Genomic DNA, 15,671 nt, shown 5'->3' with positions numbered 1-15,671 from the left:
TTGGCCATTTGTCTATGAAATTGTGCACTGAAACTATTGATCTTTTAGACAAGGAATTAAAGGCCACCCCGCACCAGCTCCCAGTAGTGATAATAAAAGGCAACAGAAGCTGTTCAAAACCAGTCAGTCTGTAGAACTGGCTTCATCCTCAGGGTTTTCAAAACCTTCTGACAGCCTGCTATAAATTTAACATACTTTGTAGTCCAGTGCACTTTCTCTGTGTCTGCTCACCCCTTGGCCATGTAAAGTTTCAGTAATTCAAATTCCATAAGTCTCAAATACACACATCTTCACATCATGAGCACAATTCATGAATTAAATAATGATTACAATAAAAGTGTGTATATCATAAAAGGAGGCAGGTAAAAACCTTAAATGATGAAACAGGTCCTTAGATAAACCTCTTACAGTAATGTCAGCAGTGTCATTGTAATTCTTACTGTGCCCAAAACTTTAAAAAGCATTACTCAGATTACCTTTGATTTTAACTTTCACTTTGCTCCATCTGGGGGAAATACAAAAGCATGCATCCAGAAAACAGAAAAAATTACTGAGCAATAAGACTTTCTTACATGTAAAACATTACTGGCATTGTATATGCCTCCTTGATGCTCTTGGATACCATAAAAAAACAAGTTACCCTCTGTAGACTTCAGTGGGGAAAAGCCTTCATATTACAAAGACTTATATTAGGCTTTGGCCAGAATGTAGACCTGTACCTCATATTTATAGTGTGAGAATCTCAGGAGCACTGTGACATCAAAGGGCAATAACACACAGCTGTGAGCATGCACATCCATTTTCTGAGGTCTGGACAGCTGGTCAGTTATGATCCATGCCTTTAAATTGCCCAAGTAAAAACTTCTATAGCATGCAACACAGCCTGTTGTGTAAAATAATCTTGGGAAACATAAACAATAAATGCATGAGAGGAGTTTTGGAACAGAGCTAAATAAAGTAAAGCCACAGAAATCCAGAGCCCACTCAAGAGCAGGGATGGGGCTTGTTTAAAGGTGATGGGGAATAAATCTCACATATAACTTGCCCATGGGAAGATTCAACATCAGCATGTCATGTTTCAGTGTTAGTCATGCACAGATGCTGGTGAAGACAGCTGCTATGATACTGTCTAAGCCATATGTGAATTGGTTTTCTTCAAACACTATAATCAGTAGCACTGTATAAACTAGCTGCTAAGGCCATAGCTAAATATACACAGTCAAAGTTTCACATTATAAATTAAACACAGATAGAGCAGTATAATCATTTTAATGTTGAAAGAAAAGATTCTGTAACCTCAGATGCAATGAATAACCACATCCCTTTTGACCCTTTGATAATTTGCTGAGGTTTTGAACTCAGCTCCTCTTCCTGAAGCACAGGGAGGTCATTTATTCTCTGACTCATCAGTTCAGGAACCTACAATCTTGTAGCCAAACAATTAACAAATGGTACAGTTGTCGTAAGAGACAAATTAGCTGTATAAACAAAAACGGGTGGGTGAAGCTCAGGATGCAAAATGGGAACAGCCCATGACTTCTGCATGTCAGTAGGGTGATGAACCAGTTTGTAGTGCAGAATCAATGTTTACAAGGCTGAAACCCTGTCAGAGTTGTTTTTAATCAACTGAAAGCCTGAGAAGCAAAACTAGACCCCCAGTGAATGTGAAATTAAATTTAAAACTTCACTTTGAACCATTTTCCACACAAAAGACACAAAGAATGGCAGGTTCGTGGGACAACACAATGCAGTAAACACAATAAAATACACTAAAATATAATCTTTTCCTGCAAACCTCCTCAGTTTCATAAAACATGTGATTCCTCCAGTGTCTCCTGGGTTTCCCATGTGGTCGTTTCCTGGTTGGTTCCATCCAAAAACACCTGCCAAGAAAGGGAAACACTCAGTTGCCTTCCATACCAGGTGCCACAGTCTGCGACCACATACTGTATAGCATTGCCAAAGACTAATGTCAAATTTAAAGCAAGTGGGCTGAAATAAAGGTTGAAGAGCTGTGCATTTACATGAAAAGTGTGAAGTATAAAAGGTAACATCAGGGATTTTTGTCATTTATAACTACAATGCTGTTGGGAGAAAAAAGTTTTAAATCAGAAAATGATGGCCTTGTGTGTCACAGAAAGTTTTAGACTTTATCAGTAGTGACATTTAACCTCATACTCCAAATGAAATTTCAATTAACATGGAAAGAAAAAACAACTCTAAAGTAACAGCTAAAGTATGGCACACATTCCCAGAATAATTTTCCCTGTGACCTCTGCTAAAGCAGCTTAGTTAATAATTAAACCATCACACATTTATCACTGTCAGGAGGATCAGCATCTGCTGACTGATAATACTTCTCTTTATTTATGGGCTCATTCTGACCTACACCATTCAACTGTTTTATACCTAGAATAAGGACCTGAGGGATAATAAGGATAGACAGGCTGCTGACCAAGAGACAGCACAAGTATTGTAGACAGGAGACTTCAACTGCAGGGTGTACACTAAATCTGAGACCAAAAACAAGTCTTACAACATCATGCTTACGCTGCAGGGGAAAACTCGAGGAAGAGATACACAGAAGGTAAAAGCCAATATAAACAGGAGAGCTCCCTTTGATGCACAGAACAAAATCATTTCATTCATGCGAATGGGGGAGATGGGGTTCACAGTGAGGGTACTTCACTGAACCTTGTTTCCAATGTAATGGCCGGTGGGCCTGGACCAAAGATATTATTTTAATGGTGTGCAGAGAGAGAACAGGCAGACACAGCAGAGGGAAAGAATAACAGGGTGTCATAGCCACGAACGTGTTTTTCTAATCACCACAGAGAGCCTTTGGGAGCAGAAGATTCTCTCCAGACCAGCTCAGGTCTGGTATTAACATTATATCAAGTGCATTTATATGTCAACTCTGCAATCACTCTTCAGGTGTCTTCATGTATATGTATTATTAACTTTACATGTTCACAGTTCTAATGTTTCTATACAGGACTCGACACTGACATAAGGCTATTTGCATTTTTATGTTCTAGGTTCATTAGATATTGTACTGTGTGTGAAAAGTGTTTTCAAAGAACACATTATATTACTTAAAGTGTAACAGCAGAATGATTTGTGCTGAAATAATGAAGTAAATTGAAATCTGTACTTAGGCATTTTGCAATAAGCATTTAGCATAAAAATGTATCAGCTCATAAAAATACATTGCTGTGCATTACATTAAACTACCCTCCAGTATATAAAGTAGTAAACCTTTAGTACCAGCTGACACATTAATGCCTCTACAGTTTAACACAGAATGGAGCCATTTTTCATGATGAGAACTTATATTTACATTTTTACATTTACATCTACATCCAGAATTTCCCCTTGGGGATTATTAAAGTAAATATCTATCTATCTATCTATCTATCTATCTATCTATCTATCTATCTATCTATCTATCTATCTATCTTCAGGTGTTTTACAGACTACATTTTTGCTTGCTGTGTTGTTTTGTTGTGCCTTTGTTTTTATTTTCTCACACAGCAGGGTCACAGTAAAAGCTCACATGGAACAGCTGCTGGTATTTGACACTGAGAGGTTATTCTCCAGTAAATATAAAATTATCAACAAGCACCAAATTTAGGCAACACATTTTTTTATAAGTGCACTATGTGTTTATTATCTAAAATGTATGAAAACGGTCTGCAACAGCCTCGCCTCTGTCATTACTAGGGTCAGACGAGGTGCTATTTAGTGGTCCACACTCACCCCTTTGGAAAAAACAACATTTTTTTGCACTGTTTTCCGTAAGTATTTTGCAAGCCCCACTGTTTTCAATCAGCTTGCTGGATAGTGACAACCCACAGGCTGGTGGCATATCCTAAGGCATCAAACCTAATCTGGGTGCAGAACAAACAGTCTAAATTTAATAAAACTACAGAAAGCATCCTACTTCTTATTGTGGTGAGTGACTGAGGAACAGAAACATATGTACCTTACGTGAGAGGATCTCTACATCTGGCCTGAGTCATGATTGTTTCAGGGGTGTGGGCATGTACAACAGCTGCAAACAACCACTCCCAGATGTTTCTGATAGGCCAAGCGTCTTGTTGTTTGTTAGGCGTGGGGTGATCTTTGATCCTTCAGCAGCGTTGGCCTAGTGTTATCGTGAGGAGGGCCTGGGAGGCTCTGAGAGGCACACAACAGAAGCATAGTAACCTCACAGAAGGGTTTGTGGTGCACTGTGGTGAAAACAGAGATTGTAAAGTAACTTCAGCTGTGGAAAAGAACCCTTTGGAAACCATCCAGAGTCTGTATCCAAGCCCAGTTGTGCTACTGGCATTGTAACAGAGGATGTAAACACATAATTTTATAATGTACAACCTTGTGATTTATAATAGCACTGGAAAGAAAGAGAAAAGTGAAAGTTTATTTTTAATGTGAAAGAAACAGAAATCTCTGAAACTCTGTAATAACATCTACAAATATTGAAAATATTCAGTGTAATGTATTCAGCAAAACAAATTCTCAGCTTCTACACAAATGCTTCTTCCATCATCAGTGCTGAGCTGTGCAGCACACTCTGGTAAGGACAAGACTGTAAATAACATTTTATTTTCCTCTGCAAAAGGGGAGGTTTGTCCTTCTGCTGACATGATCACTCTGCCTGAACCACACGTGGCTAAAACCTCTTTGAAGTGACGATCATCCTGTGCCTACTGTACATCCCAGAGCTATAAAGGCCCGACTATTCTTGTCAAACTTGTGACAGGCTGTGCACACCCACCATTTTCTTCAACACTGATGGTATTTTAGGAAGTGGTGCAAACCAGGCCAGAACTTCCAAAATAAACATGGCATTTATGGACCGGAAAAGACTTACCATGCCACTCCTGCTTCCCCTCTCATCTCAAAACGTGGTCCCACTGCAGGAGCACTTCAGGAACAGGTCCTGACAAGGCAGCACAGTACATTTTTCTCTCATGCATTACTAAAAGCCCATGACCTTTGCATCATTGCTCCGTGATTACTGTAAAGAGGTTTTACTCAGTTCAGTCATGTTGTGCAGTCATACATTTTAAATATTCAGTCAATACCTGTAAACAAGCTGACATTCACAGTTTGGCTGCATCAGAACACTCACCAGTTTTAGCATATTTTTTTCAAAAGTTGCAGTCATATTTTTGTTTTGTTCATCTTCAGAAATATCATGACACTCCAGATTAGACAGGAGTCTGTTTCATTTCTACTGGTGTTTCTTATAAACAAAGCTTAGACATTAAAAGCTTTGCAACACTATGGAATGTGGGGGTTAACAACTGGGTCCCAATCCTTTTGAACTATGCCCCAGGGATGAGTTAGGATGACAGCATATTAGAAGGAGTTGTGTAATTAAGTTTTATAATGCTATGCCCTGTCATATCAGATAGCTCAGACTGTGTTGTGTCACAGGCAGAGCCCTACTTGTCATTAAGAGCTTTATTCCAAAATGTCTTTTAAGTAGAGTTTGATGGTTTATACACCACAGGCAGATGTGTCTTATAGCATGCACAGCAGTGAGCTGTAATCAGATCACCAGTGTCCCAGATAAACTCCCAGACAGTAGTGGGTTGCCTGCAGGCCCAGCCTCCCAGTGGATAACATAACATTACAATAAATGATTGCCTTACTGTAATATAGTGAATCTGGAGGCTGCTCACAATGACTAAACTATTTTACATCATACAACGTGATGAGCCAGCCTCCAAAAGAGATTCACATGTCTGTCAACTGGTTAGTATGTAATTAATTCATCCTCTTATAAGCTGGATGTTGATGTATGCCAATCTACTTGCAACTCAGTTTTCAGTGGAGTGTACACATCAAAATTCTCAAGCAAAGGTGACCCCTGGTGGTCATGCAACTGAATGTCAACAAAAAGTGTACATTTATTCATGAGAAGATAAGTAGATTACATTTTATGCTGCCATTCATTTTGTGTAAAAAAGATTATCTCATTCAAGTTCCTTCCACTAAATAACATCTTAGATTGGTAGCGTGTAGTACTATGTCTGATATTTGACAGACTCGGGATGATTTCATTTTTAGAGGTACATCAAATTTTGCAAAACTGATTGCAAGGTGTTAACTCCTGCAGCTGCAAACATTTCACTTACACTGGACCTTCTGGGTCTCTTCAATAATATTCTCATTACATCATTATAAACTAGTTGAAGTTTCTTTTCTGTAGGTAAACCACTGGTAAAACGGCATGCAATAAAATTTTGAAAGAAAAAAACATCTTCACTCAATCTGAACATGCACTGCAACTTGCACAAGATAATGTTTTACATGTATAAATGATTTCTGAAAGTTAAAAGTTGACAGAAGAAAACAGGCAGAAAAGTTGAAGGGCAGAGCCTACAGTCGGTGATGCTACTGCTTGGCGGAACGAAAAGTCAGCGACAAACGTTTCCAGTCGGACGACAATTTACTTCGGCAAATGTCTATTTACACCACAACGTGGAGTGATTGAACTTTCATGGCAGGAGCATATAAACAACTATAAGTCATCAACAAGTGTTCTCATTTATATTATAATGGGTAAAAGGCACCGCAGTGAAGACTCGGTAGAGTCAGACGCTCCGGTGAAGAAGGAAAAGGTTCCGGAGTTCAATGGGACGGTGTTTAAAGCCATGCTAAAAGACCCCACTACAGCCATGAAGGGTGTGTATAACGTTATATATATATATAATGGGATTGGATCAAATACATATATATATATATTTGATCCAATCTCACCGTTTTGTCCTCCACAGGACTGGAGACATTCATATCAATCGCTAAGAAGCTTCCATGCTCTGACCTATATGATGTGGTGGAAGGATATGTTAAAATCTCTATGGAGTGTGCAGAAATATTCAAATTGCTGGAGGGAGAAAAGCACGTAGAGAGTGAGGTAAGCTGAAAAGCTCTTTTATCAGTGGGTGGACTGACGTGTTACCTGTTTTTGGACAAGTAAAATTTTAATCTAGTCTTGTTTCTGCTCAGATGATGCTAATTTTTGAGAGCTTGGAGATGATCCTGCTAAGGACAGCCAGTGACCTGTCCCACTTCAACATGGTTGGCAATGCTGTTGTGAAAAAGATTGTTTCTAGCTACGTAAAACTTCTGCAGGGATCTTTCCATTCACAAAATCACAGGTTAGTCTTAATTACTTCAATATGGGAACCTTAATGTTGGTCCTCGGTGCAATTTGCCTATTGTGTTTGTGTTTTCCCTTGTGGACAGGTTCGTCCGTCAGTCCCTCAGTTTGTTGTCCGCCTTGGTGTCTCAGGGTCCAGAAGCTGCCAGAGAAATCTTAAGTCACATTCACATCAATAAATCCCTGTCTGGACTGGCAAAGAGAAGGGATAAGAAGGTGTGATGTTTTCAGAAAGTTTTTGTAGTTGTTCATTACTGGAGATATGTACGTTTACATTTTTCTCTGTAAATATTTCAGGGAAGACTGGATGTCCGCATGGCTTTTATCCAGTTTGTGTTGTCCTTCTTGGTGTCTGGAGATAATGCTGCCGTTGGACAGATACTAGAAAACAAAGGTAATAATTAGACACAGTTTAAACAGAAATACGTTCTCTCATGTGTTGATAACATGTTAATTTGGTGTGTCAGAGCTCCTGCCAGAGATCTTGAGTACAGGTCTGAAGGAGGACAGGATGTCCGTAGTCACTCTGATTTTGTCCACGCTGAAGACTACAGTGAGTGGTCAACAGTCCACACTTTCCTTTTAAAAATCAGTTTATGGATTTGATCTTTACACTTATGGTTATTTGTTTTTCCTCAGGTTGTACTAAACAAGGCCATAAGTAAAACACAGAAAGTACGTTTCTTTACACCGGCTGTATTGGCCAACATCGCGTCTCTTTATAAATGGAATGGGATTGTGGATGCAGCCACTGATGATAACGCAGTAGGTTATTTGCTTTGTGTCTTCTGTTTGCTGAAACGACAGCTCTGCCAGCCAAATTTGTTATTCAACTTGTGGGTTTAATTTTCATTTATTTCTTCGTAAGACGGTGGAGAGCTCCTCAGAGCATGCTGGGATATCAGTTGTCCGAGAACTTGTTCACAGTTTTCTTCTTGACCTGTGTTGCTCTCGTAAGCACGGCATCAGCTTTCATGATCCCAGCTTTGGCACGTCTGGCAGGTGAGCAATCTCTAGCATGTCAAGTTTCCCTTGTACTCTTCTGAAAACCCCTCATGGTAACATTTGGTGTTTTACTTTGTTACAGAGCTGGTAACATTGTCTTGCTTCAGTTCCTGGTGGGGCTGAAACAGGCCACAGAGGATGAACTGGTGGCAGAACTGGTGGTAAACGTGCTGAAAGCTAGTCCTGATATTCTGGCCAGATACTTCAAGGAGACTCAGTATTCATACACTCCCCGCCTGAAAAGTGCTTGGCAGGACAATGTCAAGTTGGTTAAAAGGGTAATTATTGCTGGTATATTTGCTTATGGCAAGACATCAGTATTATTATTTTGTTTTTAAAAGACACTAACAGTCGTCTTTGCGTTTTATGTTAGATCTATGAGGCACAACCAGAGCTTTGCACAGTCTTTCGAACCTGTGAGGTCATCTCCCTTCCTCGCCTGCTCTCCATGATTATAGTGACATCTCTTCCTCCTGTTTGTAACAAGGCTTTTTTCACACAGGGCCTCAATGTAAGCAACGTAGCATCATAAAATAAAATGATTAGTCCAGTGAACTATGAAAACAACCTTACATAGTACTTGTTAGTATCTGTGGAGAATATCTTCTCTTGTATCTGACAGTTTGCCAACACAGCAGTGCAACTTACAACTCTGTCCATGATGAGTTTCATCTTGAAACGAGCCAACAAGAATATAGAGTACCTTTTGGATAAATCTGAGTGGCACGGCTCAGATGTGTACACTCTTGACATGATGGGGGAATTAGTGCAGCAGTACAGAGAGACACTCAGCAAGGTAAACTCAGGAAAGTGGTGTGGTTAATACTCACACATAATAATCATGCACCGTTCAACCACTCAAGCTTCCACTTTTTGTTCCAGATTTTGCCTGACATGACGAGCATCATTGCACAGTGGCAGTCAGTCAGCAAGAAGGAAAAGGCCGGTGGTGAAGAAGAAAGGATCAAAATTGAAGGGAGTTCTCGACAGTCAGATAATAAAAATGAAATACCTGGTAATAACATTTACAGCATGTGTATGTTGTTTTTTTTTAATCAGTCATGTAAAGCAAAGAGGAAAAGCAAGAAAACCTCAGTTGACTATATCATGTATTTTATGTTGAACAGCTCTTGAGACAGCTGAGGTCATCCTGCTCAAGGCTCTGATTCTTCAGGTCATATGTCTCTACCAGAAAGTGGTGCCACATCTGGTTAGCCAGTGCAAATTTGACTTCAGCAAGCTCTTAAAAGGTAATGACTTTTCTATGGAGCAGATAACACTTTAATTATTGTTGTGATGTTTTTTAACTGTAGATTTTAAACTGACTACATTTAATCTTACTAGGGATTGTGTCAGAAAAAGGAATGAGGGAAGAAGTCCCCCCAGTTTTGCAATATCAGATACTGCAGTTGGCCTTAGAGCTCCCTGCAAGCAAGTTCTCCTGGTTCCGTATACAGGTGAAAAAGTTACTCCGTTGGTCTTATTTTACTGTTACTCTGTCATTTAAATGATTGTTGTTTAGCAGGTGTTACTACTTAGTAATGTGGCCTGTATTGCTTTTATTTGCAGGATGTTGGAGATACTGAATCATCATCTGGAGAGAAGTCAGTACTTTACTTGCTTCTCAAGATGTTTGTCAGCAGCAGCTACTTGAAAACCTCCACACGGATGCTGGTTCTAAAAGTGAAGAACATTTCTTTTTTTTTTTCCTCATTTGCTTTTTACCCACACTGTATGTGTGACATAGAAGTTTTGATATTTGAATTAAACTCAAGTCTCCTGACCAGGCAGGCACAGGACTCTTTCATTGTTAACCCCTTGTTGTTGTTAAACCCTTAGGAAACATTTCAGTTTTCCTGCCTTATATTCAGGTACTAAAAGACAGTGGGGTGTTTGAGTATACCTGGACTGAGCTTGAACTCTGGCTCAACCAGCTTGCCAGAGTAGAGCAAAGCCAACAAGAGACTGTCATCCAGTTCATGGAGAGGGTGAGTGCATCTATGCAACATCTTTGTTTAAATCTGAAATTTATGTCTGTTACTGTTGGTTAGACAAAATTGGAATTTTAAATCACGACATCGTAGTTATAATTGATTAGAAACTCCTGGTTTCTTGGTCTAGGTGTTCATCAAGCTGGTGTGCAATTCCTACACATACACAGATAAGGTTGCCAGTCTGGTCCAGGAGGCAGCCTATCTGCAGGCTAACTTGAGTAGCCAGGAGGGTGACACTGCCAGTATCCCAGTCTCACACATAGATGGTAAGCATTTAAAATTGGAGCCCAAGTTGATTTCCTTCAGCCATAAGAATGTCTGTGAAACTTGTGTTTTGCAATCTGACAATGTGTTCTAGATGTCTTAGACATGCTGGATGTCATTATGGAGGGTAATGATGGTGAGATGGAAGAGTTCGGGCAACCTCTGAGTGAAGACCTCATTAGCCAAACCTTCCCCTTCAGTGTGGTGGTACCAGCTGCTCTGGAGGCCAGGAACAAAGTCCCAGTAGTCAAGGGTAAAAAAAAAAAGCACTTATGCTTCAATTTGGACAAATAGTAAACTTCAAATTTGAAGAGTTAAACCACTTGTTCTGGAGCTGAAAATGTGTTGTATCTTCAATTTAGTAGACAAAGTTAAAAATGCACACAGATGGTGAAACAGTGAAAGCTGGTGTAGAGTTCATGCACATCTAAAAAGTTTCTGTTGCAGTATGGTGATTTATAATTTGCTGCATCAAAAGTGCAACTTTACCCTGAGATAAACCCAGTCCATTGTGCTTAATAAGTGGTTTCTCTCCATCCTAATAAGTATTTCAAGCCTTATTTAATGAGATGTTATAATTTTGACAACCGTTTCTTTTCTTCCCTCAGGAGCAGTATATGAATACTTGTCTGCTGTGCTCTCTGATGTGCTGCACTGTCAGAAAGAGCCACTTCCCCTCTGCTTGGCTCTGATGCAGTACAATAAAGAGCTTGTGTCCTGTAAACACTCTTCAGCTTCTGCACATCCCTCCATTATACACCTTCATCAGTATTACTCCAAATGGCTACCACAGCAGTGCCGGGAGGAACTGGTCAGTTTTTACTGGCATCAAGAGATTAATTAACTGAAAGGGTGATTACCTGTAAACCTTTTTGTGGAAAATAAGTAAGTTCTAATAAGTTCTCTTTTTTGCAGTTCAAGTCCTTTGAAGGCCATTCAAAAGAATCGGCAACCTTCGTTTCATTCACTGAACTGATGAAGGCTGCTTATATCCAAGGACCGAGCACTCTGCTTGATGGCACCTTCAGGAAGAATGTGGAAGAAAGTCTAGCTTCTGTGTTGTTGTCTGATTTTCCAGTAGCAGTCAGTCAGATCTTACTCTACATCAAATCAACAGTGGACAACTTTGGCATGGTAAGAATACAAGACAAGCTCACTACTCAGTAAACTACTATGATGAATATATACACAGCACATCATGTACTTCTGCACAGTTCTCCAAAGAGACAGGGACTGGCCTGCTGAAGACCTTCATGGGAATACTTCAGGATTTGGTGACCAAGTTGCAGGGCTTTCAGGAGACAAAATCTGAGCCAGCAGCAGAAACCCCCCAAGAAGGATCAGACCTCTTCCTGGAATTCAACCACTTATCCACAGTAGAAGCCAACAAGGAGGAGGTTGGGAAAAAGTTCAGCTTGTACAGTCACTTTTGTTTAATGACTTTTTTTTTTAGCTATGCCCAACAATATCAAGTTCATTTAAACAGTTCTGTCTTTGTCTCTGTCTTTAGATTCTTGTTTCGACTCTTGCCTCCATCTTCAAGCATCCATGTTTGGAGCAGTGGTTTCTGGCTCTGGAGCTGGCTGCTCTGCCTCCTCAGACCCTGAACCCCATCAGACTCAAGCACCTGTGTGCTCAGCTGAGTGATGATATTCTGGCCTTGTTGAAGATCAGTGCCCACACTCTTCGTGATTTGGGTCATCTGGAACTTCTTGGTAGCTACACTGGGGCTATAGAGAAGGCTGTACTCAAGGAACTGATGGACAAGGGCTCAGAGACTACAAAGAAACAGTCCAGGCCTTTCAAAGCCCTCCTTTCTCTGTACAGCTACATGGACTCTTGTAATCTGAGGGAGGTGGTTTCCAAGCTGTTACTTCTCCCCCATGAGAGCCTCGTCTCTCCTGGCACTGAGGGCACACAAGTCCAGCTCAGTATCTACGGCCATGCAGCACTGCAGATCCTCACAGATGTTCAGTCTAACTCCCAGGACCACAGCACCTTTCTTACACAGGCACACCTTCGTGGCTTGGGCTCCCTGCTTTTGTCCTGCTCCAGCCCCGCGCTGGAGGCCTTCCTGCTTCAGACTCTGTCTAGTGAGCCAGGCAGTGCCAAGCTCATCCACACAGATGTGCTGCTGCACTGTCTCCAGTGTCCTCTCCCAAACACTCTGGCAATCAGCTCCCTACTGCTGCAGAATTCCTCCACTCACCGCCTCTGCTTTGAGGGCTGGTGTCTAGAGCCAGCGAACATAGAGAAGGTCTCGGACCAGACAGAAACCTTCCTCCCACTGATCGGTACTTACTTACAGATGGCAAGTAGAGAGGACCCTACCAGACCCAAAGATGGTTTGTATGAAAAAAGTTCTGCATTGTCTAATATTATATAGCACCAGAGTTTGTCACTTTTTTTCTCTCATTTTCCCTTTTATACTCATTTTGATATGCTCAACTTCTGTGCATTTATAGTGCAAAAAGAAGTTTTAAAAGCCTTAAAGCAAGGATTGCTTGCCAGATTGTCCCGATGTGTTCTGGGAACCATGACAGAAGACTCCAGAGCCCTGCTTGTCGAAACACTATCCAGTCTGATCAAGCTCACTGCAAACATCAAGGACATCAGGGATTTGATCAGCAATCTTCCCAGTGTGCTTCAGAAAGTGGACAGTTTTGAAAGGTTATAATTGACTTAAAATTTAAAGCTAGAAATGATCAGTCTCCCAAGTTATTAGCTTAATGTTGTTTTCTCTTCCAGATGGCAGCTGGTAAATGTTATCACAGAGAAACTCTTGAGTTGCCCAGAGGAGCAAGAAACCTGGAGGACGTCTGTCACCACTGCCGCCCTCAAGTGTCTCATCGCTTCTTACAGTCACTCTAAACATTGTGCAGCTTCACCATCAGAGCAGGAGCAGAGCATCCTGGAAAGACTGCAGCGACTCCTAGTGGGTTAACTTTCCTCAAATATGCCATACATTGTTAGTTTCACTTTCAGTATTTCATAATTTATCTTAACTACACAGACATCACCTGATGACATCGCTGCATCTGAATGGAACAGTTTTGTCAAGAATGGACTAAAGTAAGATATATATTTTTTTGCTAACTGTTTGATCAAGAACATCACATAAGATTTTTTTTTTTTTTATGAATGACCTAAAACATTCTGCTGTAGACATCGCTACAGAGACCACTGCTTCCTGAACACTTTGAGCAGCCTGTTGGAACTGATGTACAGTAACAGTGATGCCCAGAAGGATCTGATTCCTTTGTCCACCCTTCACATGATGATCAGCAGCCATTCTCTGTTCCTGCCCACAATGCTGGCATCTGATGAAGAGCCTAGCATATGTCAGGCTAAAGGTGTGGTACATAAAAAAAATTATAAACATGCATCTTTATCCCTCAAAGATATTTATTGTTTGATGCAAACACAATTTGTTGTAATTTCAGAAGCATTAGTGTCCCTTCTTTTCTGTCTGGTGAAGAAATGCCCAACAGTCTGTAACATCAGTCACTTTGTTGTTCTTTTGGGAGCATATGGAGCAACGCTGAACAAGTCAGGTAAAAGAGGAAATCTGGATTTTTTGGGGGGGGGGGTTGTGTGTGGGTCATCCTCCTTTCATCACACATCTCGTGCTGTTTTGCAGATCAGAAACTGTTACGGCTTCTCCATGAATATGAGAGAAACCATGTCAGTCTGCTGAGGTTTCAGTAAGTCGCATTCATTTGTTTATGTTGTACATGCAATGAGCGCACCTTTTTGTTGCAGACACTCAGTGTGAGTTTTGAACTGTAGATCCTTCTTATGGGGCCCAGCAGCTGTGGAACACCACAGGACCAGGAAAAGCCTTGGGGCTTCCCTGTGGAAGCAGATGGGCTCAGATGAGCTGTTGGCCCTGTTGAAACCTGAAAGGATGCTGCAAACTATTGCACACTTCCCCCAGCACCTCAGCATCATCCCGCAGGTTGATTTTTTAGTTCATATTTGTTTGACAGAAATACACCGGTATAAGTGTATAACTTACTGTAGTGCATATTTTTTTGTGTGGTGTCTAGCTGTGTTGATGCTTTACATTCTACAAACCAAATGTGTTTTTGAGATATATGATATCTGTTTTTTGGTTGAAAGTAGTTCCAAGTTGGTCACAGAGGGATTTAAGAATTATCCTAAGTAATTATCTTTGAGCATCAGAATGAAATTCCACCCACACCTCCATCCAATCTCAGAGTTGGGATATATGATATGAAACTTGCATGAAAACTTTAATATGCATGTTATTTTCTCTCATAGGATGGTGATGAGCTGCCAAACAGTAACAAGGCAGTGACAAACCCAGGGAATTTGTATGATCCTCGTTTTCTTTTGCCTCTGTTCAGTGCTATACTGCGTCCAGGTGACTATATTTAAGTCCGGTTGTCATCACTGTCAGTCATCAGTTTAGGTCATCAGTAATTATATCTGTTGCATTCTTCATCCTCTATGTGACAGAATGTGTGATTGACTGCCTCAAGTTTGTATCCAGCCACGCTCTTGGAGTAACTGTAATGGCCCTGAGTAGCTACGACCCAAAGGTTCGAGCGGCAGCGTACCATGTGCTGGGCTGCTTCTACCAACACCTGGAGGGTGCTCGGTTTAGAGAGAAGAGACAGGTAAATTATCAGAGAAGTGGCATATTTCATGTATGGAGATCACCTTAAGAAATACTAATGAGCTTGTTGTCATCAAGCAGCTGCTGTACGTGATGGACACAGTGAAGAATGGAATTCAGAGGCCGAATCAAAGACTTTCATTTGTAATGACCACTTATATCACCAAAGTGGCTCAGCTGATGCTCAAACCAGGTGCGTAACCCTGAAAACGTGTTAGTTCCTGACCAGCGTCTGTTGACCCAGGATATTTATGTAACAACATTTGTTAAAGACTTGTTTGAGACATTTTACAAACTGATAGAAAACTCTGCCTTATTACAAAGTAAATGTTCATATTTTTATCTTTTTGTTTGCTGTATTTGTTACTATTTCTATATATGGTCTGTATTTTACTAATGCCTGCTGCATGAACAAGTTTCCTCTTGGGGTCATTGATGTTTTTCCTTGTTTTTCCTGATTTTCCAGAGGACCACATGTACATGGTGGTAAACAGGTTTCTGCTGTCCCATCAGTGGTTGGAATTCAGAAGAGTCCCTGAGTTCTTCAAGTTGTTCTATAGTTTCGACTTGCAGGTACATTATTGTAAGAAAC

At 40.6% G+C, this 15,671-nt stretch overlaps 1 protein-coding gene across 2 annotated transcripts in view; it reads left to right on the top strand.

The window, feature by feature from the left end:
• Positions 1-6,446: 6,446 nt before the first annotated feature.
• urb1 (URB1 ribosome biogenesis homolog) overlaps positions 6,447-15,671 on the top strand; it is a 12,575-nt gene continuing 3,350 nt past the window's right edge. For both annotated transcript variants that reach the window (XM_020613154.1, XM_020613153.1), the window contains exons 1-33: positions 6,447-6,696; positions 6,789-6,928; positions 7,021-7,172; positions 7,261-7,390; positions 7,472-7,568; positions 7,642-7,727; positions 7,814-7,939; positions 8,043-8,176; positions 8,262-8,457; positions 8,553-8,690; positions 8,802-8,975; positions 9,062-9,194; positions 9,307-9,429; positions 9,524-9,636; positions 9,749-9,862; positions 10,051-10,167; positions 10,301-10,439; positions 10,532-10,690; positions 11,046-11,248; positions 11,353-11,571; positions 11,652-11,834; positions 11,948-12,782; positions 12,903-13,107; positions 13,186-13,372; positions 13,451-13,509; positions 13,603-13,790; positions 13,881-13,991; positions 14,078-14,141; positions 14,227-14,395; positions 14,722-14,824; positions 14,920-15,080; positions 15,161-15,272; positions 15,546-15,652. In XM_020613154.1, the coding sequence (XP_020468810.1) occupies positions 6,570-6,696; positions 6,789-6,928; positions 7,021-7,172; positions 7,261-7,390; positions 7,472-7,568; positions 7,642-7,727; positions 7,814-7,939; positions 8,043-8,176; positions 8,262-8,457; positions 8,553-8,690; positions 8,802-8,975; positions 9,062-9,194; positions 9,307-9,429; positions 9,524-9,636; positions 9,749-9,862; positions 10,051-10,167; positions 10,301-10,439; positions 10,532-10,690; positions 11,046-11,248; positions 11,353-11,571; positions 11,652-11,834; positions 11,948-12,782; positions 12,903-13,107; positions 13,186-13,372; positions 13,451-13,509; positions 13,603-13,790; positions 13,881-13,991; positions 14,078-14,141; positions 14,227-14,395; positions 14,722-14,824; positions 14,920-15,080; positions 15,161-15,272; positions 15,546-15,652 (5,304 nt within the window). In that variant the 5' untranslated portion in view covers positions 6,447-6,569. The remainder of the gene's footprint in view (positions 6,697-6,788; positions 6,929-7,020; positions 7,173-7,260; positions 7,391-7,471; positions 7,569-7,641; positions 7,728-7,813; positions 7,940-8,042; positions 8,177-8,261; positions 8,458-8,552; positions 8,691-8,801; positions 8,976-9,061; positions 9,195-9,306; positions 9,430-9,523; positions 9,637-9,748; positions 9,863-10,050; positions 10,168-10,300; positions 10,440-10,531; positions 10,691-11,045; positions 11,249-11,352; positions 11,572-11,651; positions 11,835-11,947; positions 12,783-12,902; positions 13,108-13,185; positions 13,373-13,450; positions 13,510-13,602; positions 13,791-13,880; positions 13,992-14,077; positions 14,142-14,226; positions 14,396-14,721; positions 14,825-14,919; positions 15,081-15,160; positions 15,273-15,545; positions 15,653-15,671) is intronic.

The sequence above is a fragment of the Monopterus albus genome, unplaced genomic scaffold (assembly GCF_001952655.1).
Source record: "Monopterus albus unplaced genomic scaffold, M_albus_1.0 scaffold130.1, whole genome shotgun sequence".
Taxonomy (NCBI): Eukaryota; Metazoa; Chordata; class Actinopteri; order Synbranchiformes; family Synbranchidae; genus Monopterus; species Monopterus albus.
The sequence above is the reverse complement of the archived record's forward strand: the minus strand, read 5'-3'. Positions and strand labels throughout refer to the sequence as shown.